Source organism: Gavialis gangeticus, unplaced genomic scaffold (genome assembly GCF_001723915.1).
Source record: "Gavialis gangeticus isolate Ggan-Ray unplaced genomic scaffold, GavGan_comp1, whole genome shotgun sequence".
In the NCBI taxonomy this organism is placed as follows: domain Eukaryota; kingdom Metazoa; phylum Chordata; order Crocodylia; family Gavialidae; genus Gavialis; species Gavialis gangeticus.
Window position 1 is genome coordinate 5,155,721 of NW_017729007.1, and position 11,440 is coordinate 5,167,160.

General features: G+C 40.5%; 1 protein-coding gene across 1 annotated transcript in view; it reads right to left on the reverse strand.

The window, feature by feature from the left end:
* Positions 1 to 11,440, reverse strand: part of CADPS2 (calcium dependent secretion activator 2) — a 794,189-nt gene that overhangs the window by 14,946 nt on the left and 767,803 nt on the right. Inside the window, exon 28 of the mRNA XM_019509247.1 lies at positions 10,679 to 10,786. Coding sequence (XP_019364792.1) covers positions 10,679 to 10,786 — 108 coding nt within the window. The remainder of the gene's footprint in view (positions 1 to 10,678; positions 10,787 to 11,440) is intronic.

The following is an 11,440-nucleotide window of genomic DNA, read 5'->3' on the forward strand; positions in this document are numbered from 1 at the left end:
GATGTTGGGAGGAGTCCACTATTTATTTGATAAGGTTTACTATTGTTGTTAGTGAATAGGCCCTGTGAGTGATGGATAGGTGCATTGAAAAAATAACTAAATTAATAAATAGAGCATAAACATGTCTAATAGAAAACTGTACTGAGAACTCCAAACATTTAAAATTAATGATTCACAGCTCTCCTAAATTCATGAGAGTGATGCTCTTTTCTTTTAAATTTGCTCTCTCATATTCAAATCTGTAGGATCCATGATAGCTCCACAACTACAAGGACTAGAAATTCACTTTTAAAAAAATGAAAGCTGAGATTCTCACACAATCACCTGAAAACAGGAGCTTCAGTTTTATCACATGTTGACAGCTCAGAGAAAATGCTTCCATTTCCTTTTCTGCTCAGCAGAACAGTTTTTAGTTTAATCAGTTACTGTATAATACTTAACCCACTTTGCTAATATCTAATGCAATAAAAATAGTAAGCTTAGGGAAGATGGAAGCAGGGAATAGGTGGCAGCTGTCAATTCTCGGCATGTAACATGCTGACTGAATTAGACTATATGTGCTGTCTTAAGGAAAACTACTCACATGCCGCTTCAGGTGGGTAAAAATATAGGGCACTGTTATAAGATGGAGGTTCCAAGAGATTAAGGCAAAGCAACATCAAAATGAAGATGCAGGAAAACCTCAGGATTGCATCTGGAACAGATACTATGTTAAGGCCTGGGTGATAACAGCCAGGGAATTATTTGCAAGAATGCCTTAATAGAAACCACGCTCCATATAATGCTCACCCTGGGCTCCATTGTCCAAGATGCTCAGCATTCTGTTCCCGAGGTAACAAAATGATAAAGCACAGGCTTAAAGTTAAGCAGGTGACAAGTCTTACTCATTTCAGCAGTAACAGATTTTGCTGAATCACCATCAGAATACTCAGCACCATTCAGCATTGGGCCTTTGCTCCTTGATATAACTTCAAAAAAATAAAAATATAGCTCCTCTATTCTTTATTAAATCAGTCTCGCTGTAATGTTCTCAGCTATTTTAATGACCAGTTCTTCTTTTATACAGCTTTTTATCTCAAGAGGTGAAGGAAAAATATTTAGAAAAAGTCAATAATGCTGTAGTGAACTTTTAACAACACATTTGCAAGATGCTGATTACTTGTTACTTTGTGTTTGTGTGTGCGCGCATGAGTTCACACTTTTGCATGTATACACAAAGCATCTTGGTGAAAGTGCCGGAAAATTAAAAAGATTTGTTCTTTCTTTCACCCAAAGAAAAGTGATACTACAAACTGTTTTAAAGAGACAAACATTTTTTCAGTTCAAGAGAAAACCTCAGATTCATTCACATATGAAGGGCTTCCCCTTTCCCCTCTCCCCCCTCCACCAAAAATTAGGCACAATTAAAGGTGAGTTAAGACTTTGGTGGAAATCTAAAGAGCATCGGCAAATCTGAGCACTGCTCAGCTTTTCAATTGCTTTTCTCCTTCTCAGTTCTTTTAAATGGTTTTCTATAGCAGGAACATTTTTCTTAATTAGTCACAGCTAATTAGTGTTCTGGCATAGACAAGTAATCAGAAATGTCAGAGCTGCAAGGCTACATCTCCCTAATCCTTTGATAATAATTTAGCCTCCTGGGAGGGCCTCAAGCTGCGGTAAGTAGTGGCTGACAATAAGGCAAAATTAGGTGGGCAGCAGACCATTAGGATAGAAAAATAAAAAGCACTACCAAATCCTGCTGAGCACCATCAGGCAACTAACTACACTGCCAGATGAGGTGCCTGTTTAAGCCTGTGTTGTTAATTAGCTGATTCTACCAGACCTGCCACATATGTCCAGGTGCATCATGCAAAGATGTGTATTTCTGGGTTTACGCCAAATGACAATTGTGTTCTGCGATCACATTTCAAGAATCTGAGAAAGAAGTCCACATATTTCTTGAAGATTATTCTGAATTATCAAAGAAATGAGAAGATCAACAAGCTGCAATACATATTTTTGTTGAGTTTCTTTTAGGTAATTAGGTACGCTCTTCTCAAATTTCCTAGATTTCAATTCAAATACAGCTTTTGATTCAAGTGAAGGCCTTTAAACCAGCCTTCCCCAAGTCCCAACTTGCAGATTTGTCTTGGCATATAAGATAGATGAAAAGTAGACCTTTTTGTAACATCACCCTCTTGCAATAATTATATAATGTTGAAGATGAGGATTATTAGCTAAAACTAACATGACAGGCAGCAATTTGAGAATGAACAAATTTTTTAAAATCAAGCATTACATTTTCTACAAAAAACATGCTACCTACTAAATGCTACAATAATGTTACTTTTTGAGACAGACAGACAACACGGTGAACAAACTAGTACAACAGAACAGTCACATTTAAAACAATCTTTTCTTATACAACTAAAAATCACTAGAAAAAATCTACTACTTCTTACTTACCAAGGAGAAAAACTTACACATTGTTAAGTAGAGATAATGTTTGCAAATTATTATAAATGCTCTATAAAAACATGCAGCTGAAAGGCCAGTACACTGTTTGCTAAAAGATACTAGCAGACATTATGACAAACAAACAGTTAGACAAGTACTTCATATCCACCCTTCAGCACATAATGAGGTACACAACATAACAATCTTTAGAAATAAACTATTACCTCAAACAGCCTCAAGTACATCATTGAACTTATATCATCCATCCCTTTCTACTAATGGAAAAGGAAAATAATGGTTATGACATGGGAACATGATTAGTATTCAATTCAGAGTGTTGACATTATAACCAAAATGATGGAGCAATCAGTTTATTTGACACAAAAAAATTAAAAATAAATATCATGACTGGCTATGACAAGTCAACAGGGCTAATTTTTTAATATTGCAAATACAATAGCAAAAAGAAAAAAACAAAGAAAAAAACCCTAAAAATAAAGGTTATGGAAAGCTGGGATGTTTGGACACTTTATGTCATAAATGTTCAGGTCTTTCTAAGAACCAAAGAATGTCATATGAGTGCTTTAACCTTCATTTCTATTAAACTATTCAATGTCTGTGTTCACACAAACGTGCACTGTGGTCACCATGACCAAGGCCACAAGTCTGAAACACTTGGGTGTGCAAGTAGTCCAGCTGAAGTTAATGGGAGTAATGCTGTGTCAAAAGTCAAGCTTGCATGTAAGACTGGATCCAAAACTGACTAACTAGAGTTACTCCACTGTATCATCTCAGAGTTGGCAAATACTGACTTTTACATTATTCCTGCTGTAAGTATATACATGTGGATAGTAAAACAAGGGTATGATTCTTTCAGTAATGAACAAAGTGGTTTTATTTATTCATTTTAAGAGGAACAACAGGTTGTACAACTTGTAATGTAAAATAATGGTTGGACTATTCAATATCTACATGGGTTCAGTGGCTTTAATCCATCCTAAAGTTTCCCTTGTTTCTTAAAAGAAACTGAAAACAAATCAGAAAAGAATCGTACAACACTGAGTCTTTCTACAGGATGCATCTCAGCGCAAACAATGTATGTGAAAGGTCTGTCTGGAAAAGGAATAGTCTGGGGAAAAAATGATATCAGACTTCCAGAAAAACACTTTGGTGTTCAACACCCCAAATTGATATGATAAACATACCAACTTGGTACGCTGTCAAAGAGGTGCTTGAGTGGCTTTCCTTTCTGGAAGAAGTAAGGTTTTGGATGAGTTACTGTATTTTAAATAGGAGCACAATTCTTGATGTGTGACAGATCAATGTAGTCTAATTAAACCTGCATATTCTAACTTCTGATTTATTCAGACTAATGCCAATTAAAATATATGAGAATGAGAAGAATTATTAATTCAGTTTTGACAATTCCAGCAGAATGAAGTTTATAAGGGCCATGACATACGTTACATTTAGGACATGATTAAGGTGTTTATTGTGCCCTAAATAGTAACCTGGTTACAGGTTAAAGCCAATTTATGGAGTGATAATAAAGCAGAGGTGCCATAAGGATATTCTGTGTATAATGTGTACTATCTTTGTGACTTATTTGTATTGCATCTTAAATTGAACATGCAGCATGTCAGGCCTGACCCATGAGAGATCCTGATACTTAGCTGAGTGCAGAGATCTGGCATCAGGCAGTCCCAGCATCTGGGACATAGCCATCCCATATCTGATCAGTGAGACTGTGCTGGGGGCAGCACAGGGTCCTGGATGTGGCACTCCTGCCAGGCCCCTGGAGGTGTATGGGGGTGGTGTCATGAGCCTGACATCCCTGATCTTGTGCTCACTTCAGCCTGGGCTCTTAAAAATGAGGTGTTCAGCTGTGAGCCCCAGCTGCATGCTCAGATTTTAAGTTCCTAGGGCACCCAGGGAAGTGGCTTCCAACTCCCCAGCTATGCATGCCCCTCACACTGTGGGTCCCAGCATGTGAGGAGCTTTAAGGAGCACAACTGCAGCCAGAACTTCTCAGGTGCTCAGATCCAGACAGCAGGGAGAGGCTCTCTGGTCTTTGGCTTCTGGGACCCAGGGTGCTTTAAAAAGTGTGCTGAAGCAGCTCTAGCTGGGCTGCTCAGGTGCAGGGATCAGAAGGTGTTTATATACATGCTCTGGGGCAGGGGTGTGCGTGGGGAAAACAGACTGAGGCACTCTAATTAAAGCACCTGAAGCGTCTCATGTATTGGCACCCCCACACTTAAAAATGGCGGCAGGGTTGCTTTAACTAAAGATTGTTTGACAAGCTTTAGTTAAAGCACCCCCACTGCCATTTTCCAGTGCAGGGACACTGATACACAAGACACTGGAGTCTGCTGGAATGCAGTAATTACTAAACTCCAGCTGACCTGATTAATCGAGTCTGCTCTGATGTGCCATAATTACAGAGCTTTGGAGCAGTTTCACTGCTTGTGTATAAGCACCCAGAGTGTTTCAAGTCCTTAGCAAGGGAAGCCCTTCATCTCCCCCACTCCTGCTGGGAGTCTGATCATCTCATGCCTGGCAGCCCAGCCACAGAACTGCTCACACAGGGTTTTGACAATCAGCTGACTGTCTGACAATTAGCTGGACAGCCTTGGTCTCCAACTGGACCTGGGATTGCCTGCGCTGGGGCTGACAATCAGCTGATTGTCAACTAACTGCACTGGGGACTCAAACCGGCTCCAGTGGGATTGAAACAGAGGATGGTTGGCTCCAGCCACAAAATAAGCAGATTTACAGTTCTAGCCCCAGACCTCCCCAGAGGCAGTTTGAGTCCCTGGTGCAGCCCTGGGGGCTGAAGCTGACAATCAGACGACGGTTGGCCCCACCTGGACCTGCAGACACTTCTTTTCCAAGTTATGGGTGTAGGGGGAGCCCAAGATTATGATCCTGGGTTCCCCCTGCACTGACAAGTGGTAACAGCATGATTTGGACCTGATCCCAACAATTACAACTCCTTCCATGCACTCCTGGCAGATTTTTATTACATCAGTGGTGCTCGCAGTTTTGGCCCCATGATCCAGATGAATGGATCAGTGGTCATCTGCAGGGTGGACTGGGTCCTGTGGCATGCTCAGGTGCCACTATCAGGCTAGAGGGTCATGCGCTGCCTCCCACCCAGCTGGAGCCTGATCCCAGCCAAATGGGGGCAGCTTGGATCCTCAAGCTTTATCCCAGTTGGGTGGAGGCAGCATAGGACTCTGCACTGTCCTTGCATGGAGGTAGCATGGGACTCTGTACTGTCCCTGCTCAGCTGGGATTAGGCTCCAGGGGTCCTGCACTATTTATACCTGGCCTGAATTGGAGTCCAGGGGCCCAGTGCTGCCCCCAACTGGCCTGTCATTCATGGGGAGTTTCACAGGCTGGATGACATGGTGCCAGGGATTGGCCTGTGGGCTTGGGGTTGAGCACTCTTGCATTACACCATTCAATGAACATGTGCCAGAGTCCTAAATTCAACCAGTTAGGATATTGAGATAGGTGCATAAGTTAAATCCTGCTTCCACTGAAGTCAATGGCAAAAGTTCCATGGACTCCAATGGTGTAGGATCAGCTCCTTGGAGAAAGTTTCCATTAGTGGATGTTTAGGATATTATAAACACGTCTCATGTATGTGCTGGATAAATGACATATTCTCCAGATGTTTGTTCAGTGCTTCCTAAATTGTTTGCCTAATAGACTTTAAAAAAATTGGGTCTTATTGAACACTCTGATAACCCACATTTACGCTAGTTGAACTCCCCTTAAATATTTCATCCTCTAGCTCACCAAATATCCCTTTAGGAGTTCTTCACAGAAAGATGAAAACAATTTTCATGCACTGGTTCAAACAAGTTTGAATATTTTCAGATAGATCTTGGCTTAAAATATGCTGATTGACCACTATTTAAAAAAGGACTACATTTTACATGACAGCAGGCAACTTGAATCATTTATAAGCACAAGGGACTGTTTAACTTTGTGATTTACTAGTTATGCATGGCAAAACAGGTATATTGCAGAAACACACAGGATTTATTTTGAACAGCTTTTATATAAAGAAACTAAGGGCCCCATTACACCTGTAGGTAAAGGCACGAAGGGATCTAATGTGTGATCCACACAATCGCACCCCTTGCTATGCCATATGTGAGGCATGATTGTGGGATCATGCATTAGATCCCATTGCATTTTATTGCCTGTGCCCAGAGAGCCAGCTCCCAAGCTCCACCACAGGCAAGAAGCAAACTCCTGCGGCTGGGAGCTCTTTGAGCTGTGGGGTTGCCAGCCACAGGGGTGCCCCATGCACCTCCAAGGCTGAAGACTGCGGCATCCCTGAAGATCTCCGAGCTAGGTCCTGGCACCAGGAGACACATTGCCAGGACGCAGTGTTCGCAGCTGCTAGGGCTGAGAGTCCTGTCAGCTGCGGAACTCCCTGCTCCAGCTGGGCATGGTGCACCCCTGTGGCTGGGCGTGGGCGCCAATGGGACTCCCAGCCACAAGGGAGACTCTGCTACACATGCAAATTAAAGCTCAATAGCAACCACTTATAAAGTTAGTACACATTTTCCAGGTCTAACTTCACAGCTGGTTGGAGCTTTTTATAGCGTAATAGGTATTTTGCACATGTAGCTGGTCTTAAAGTAACTACACAATTAACCAGTTAATTCCATGATATTTGTAATGTGTCGAGGGGGCCCAAAACACATTTTGGCTTGATTTACCATCATGTTTACCTGTTTTACCTGATTGCAACTTGATTGATTTGCATGACTTAAATGGAGTTACACACCTGTATAAAATTGAGTCAGTGCTGCAGTGTTATTAGGCCTAGGGTGCATACTTAAGTGGTTCTGAAGTATGAATTTTCAGATTGAATAAAAAAACAGCTCGGCCACTAGTCTGCCTAAAGTAGGTACCTGTGGCCTATAGAATAGCCACCAGACTCCTAGTCTCATTAGCTATTAAAAATTTACTTTAACCCAAAAAGGCATTTTTATCTGAGATATGCACAGGTAATTGAATTTCCCCCCTTCACCCAGATGCCAGTTTCCCAGCTGATGAAAACACAAAATAATGTTAGTAGAAAAACGGTACTGAGTTGCAACTGTAACCAGACATAAATAGTTTGAGGAATCAAACAAAAACATTAAATCCCCTTTGAGTGCTTTCGACAGAATGGTGTATGCAAATTATATATATATAGCTAATTTTTTACACTGATAATCATAGGCAAAATCTTGCTCTGTTACACTTGTTTAAATTCTGAGTAACCTCAATAAAGGGGCATTAGAGCTATGGGATCTACTCTGGATTTACATTAGGGAACAGAACACGGTTTCATCTCTTGTTACAGTAAGTGGTTTTACACATCAACTTTCATATGTGTGATAATGTATTTCTGTTTAATTTCAATTCATTGACTCTCTGGGAGTAGTGTTATACAGTAAAGAGGTAATAATATTTAGTGAATAAAGCATATATGAAGAAAAGCAGAAATGGAAATGGATATTTTTCCTCACAGGATACCTACATAGTTGAAAAATCTTGAATACCTTTTCCCTCTCTTATTTCTATAATGTTAGTGACTAAAAGTCTGATCCAAGTCCTGTTAAAGTCAATGGAAAGACTATCACTGACTTCAGTGAAAGCTGAACTTGGCCATAAAACATGTATTATTATTAACATTCAGAAAATTACAACACAAGCAAAAGAAAAAAAAGGAAACTTGAAAATGAAACATATGCTTATAGATTCAGTGCAACACCAAACTGAAGCAGAAGTTGCTAATATGGTTTTAGTGCGTTGTGAAAGTGCCAGCTGGATGGATGATAATTTTTCTACCCCTGCAGGGCATCAAAGCTTTTATAAAATCATTCTTTTCACACATATTAACACTTAGCTTATTAAAACAGATGATACTTTTTTTTTTTTTTTTGTAAAACTGCCTAGGAGTGTCTAGAAATATAAAGTCTGAGAGATAAGTCTCATTTTGACCACCCAACCTAACAAACAACAAACACTGACATGACATCTCATGGCTGAGAGTCTATGTTAGGGGACCTTCTGCAATTGCCACAACTGAAGTGTCACAGTAAAGGCTGTGAATTGCTGTTATGAAAACATTTGCTGTAACTTGCATAATTAAATGAAACTGCCAGAAAAGCTTTCTAAAATGCATAGTAGATGGTACACAAATAAATACATTTCAGAGCAAACACTGTGCTTCAGAATCAGTATTGTAATGGATTGTGGTAAACTGGATCAAAGGCAGAATTACTTCCTCTGTTAAGACAGCTATACAATTACAAGTAACTGACATCATCCTTATGTAAAACAATAGCTTTCTTGATTTAAGCTTCACATTTTAACAAAAGAATCAGATTGTATTTCCGTTTTTGTGCGAGTGGTGTTTTAAATACCTGTAAGACAGGATCAGAGCTTCTAATTCAGGCCATGTAAAGGCATTCCAACTGGGAGAATAGCTGTCCTTCTGGTAGAAACTGAGCAGACAAGCATTCATTCAGTTTCTCCTTGGAACATGCTTTCTCCTTCAGGAGAAAGTTATTCCAGGTGTCAACCTGGAGGATCTCCTCTGACAGAGAAACTCTCTTGCAAGAATGAATACCTGGACATTCCCATTTTGGTCTGGTCTGGAAAGGGACCAGAGCAGTGGGGCAAAGCCCCCCGCCTGCTCCCAAGACTGGGATCCCTGGTCTGAAGAGCAGGCAGGGGGCTTTGCCCTACTGCTCCCAGTGAACATGAAGAGAGCAGAGCAGCCAGCATGTGCGCCCCACCTGCTGCCAGGAATGGCAGTGGGGACAGCTTCCCTGTCCCTGCAGGCTTTGAAATTGCCACCCATGTCACCCAGACAGGTGAGATTTAAAGCCTGCAGGGCCAGAAACTGAGGCTGAGGAAGCTGTCCTGGGCCTGGTTCCCATTCCTATGGGCTTTAAAAGCTGTGTGTGTTGCCCAGCTGGGAAGCCCATGTGGCAATTTAAAAACTGTGATTCAGGAACTAGGTTGGGCAGGCCCCCCTTGGCCCTGCTTTCCTGCACTTCTGGCTTAAAACACCCTGTGTGCAGTTCATCTGGGCAGCACATGCAGCAATTTAAAAGCTGGGGGCTTGCCTATTGACAGCCAGTTCCCTTCCCAGGCAGGGGGGAGGACAGGTTTTCAAGCAACAGGCTCCTTTAAAGGCAGGGATGGCCTGTGGAGCTTGCCTGCGTAGCTCTCCAGTCAGAGGAGTGGAACACATGTAGGCTCCCAGTCCTGGACTATTTTTCTACTGGTAAGAATTTCAGAGAAATGATCGCCTATTTGTGGCCTCAGACACAAACGATACAGAAAGTCATTATATTTCAAGTAGTGGTCAAATCTTGAAGCAGTGGAGATATCCAGAGACAGTATTGCAGCAGGCCTTGTGTAAGAAGAGATGTTGAAGAAGAAGATGTGGTCACTTTAAACCAAAACAGAGGGAGAACATTACAAGACAAGGGAGATTGGGGTGAGAGGACAGGCAATAATCTCAGTACAGGCGGATGCAAAGGTGAAAGGGGGAATTAGAAGGAAAATGTGGGCAGGGCTGGGGTCTGTGGCAGAATTTTAAAGATGAGGATGAAAAGCCCACTTGAAAGCTGAGGTCAATAGGCTGAAGTTGTGAACATTACTGACTCAGTAAGTATTTGACTAATTTTAAACCCCTGCAGTTGAAATTCTTAGACTAAATGTACCATAAAGTAAATTCCAGAAGTCACTTATCTAAAGCCATTGTAAGAAATTTGGATACCTTTAACATAGCTGACTTTCTTACACAGTTTGAATGAAGAATAAGCCATGAGAGCTGTTATTTAGGGAAATAAAAACAGTTTCTTGATGCATTAAGAAAATCCATTGCAATACAATTCTGTCTGTGGCACATCAAAATCAAAAGGTAAAATAAAGCTGCATTACATATAATGCGAAATGATAAAATAACTTTTTAAAATTGTAACCTTAGAACATTTGATCTACTCATTCTACCATTCCAGCATTTATAGCTCTCATGCAGGAAATGTTTAAAATTAAGATGAGCCTTAGTAGCTGAACAAAATAAAATAAAAAACAAAGCAAAAATGAGCATGAGAGAGAAGCATTCTGACCTGTGTGCTGAATGCCATCAAAATGCAACTTATCCCTTCCAAATGTAACCATGATGCCAGCATGCCTTGCAAGGGTAGTTACTTACATCAAATAACTTTTCTATATACATTTCCTCATTGACCTTTTCTCGAAATATATCTTGGTTTTGCCGAACAAACATGATGTAGGTATCTGCTAGATCCATTCCTGGTTTCTGTGGTGGTGAGGGGGGGAAACACAAAAAGACTGTGTGACTTGCAGGCAAAGAGATTTAAAAAAAAAATCACAGTTGTGATTAAGAGTTTACTATTAGAACTGAAAAATGATAACAAGTTATTTGCTTTAATTGAAAGCTGTTGTGAACCTTAGATTAGAGGCCGACATATAGCAGGAGTCAACATGAAAAATTCTTGGTATTGTAATTTCTTGAAGATTTTGAGCTACTTGTACAGCCACATATTTCGGGTGGAACTATGGCCCCCCTCATGTCCATAGCAAAGCTTACAAAGACATTAATGGGGCCCAGATTTTATTGCTACTGATTCTATGTTCTCTTAATATAATTTTTCATGTTCTGAAATACTGAGGCAATAGCACTTAGGAAGCAATTAACAATGAGAAAATATGTTATGTTCTCTTGATGCATGAACACAGCAGGAACAACACAATATATTTTAAATAGTTCATGTTTGTGCATCTATGAAAGCTCACAATCTTTTTACATAAACACATTTTACATGTCTACTGCTTATACATGGAAATAGAAATATTTCTATTTCTATACACACACACAATTCTGTGATTTTTTCTGATACATCATCCTGATTGAGATTGTGTCTGTCTTTTTGGTATCACCTATTTTCTCACA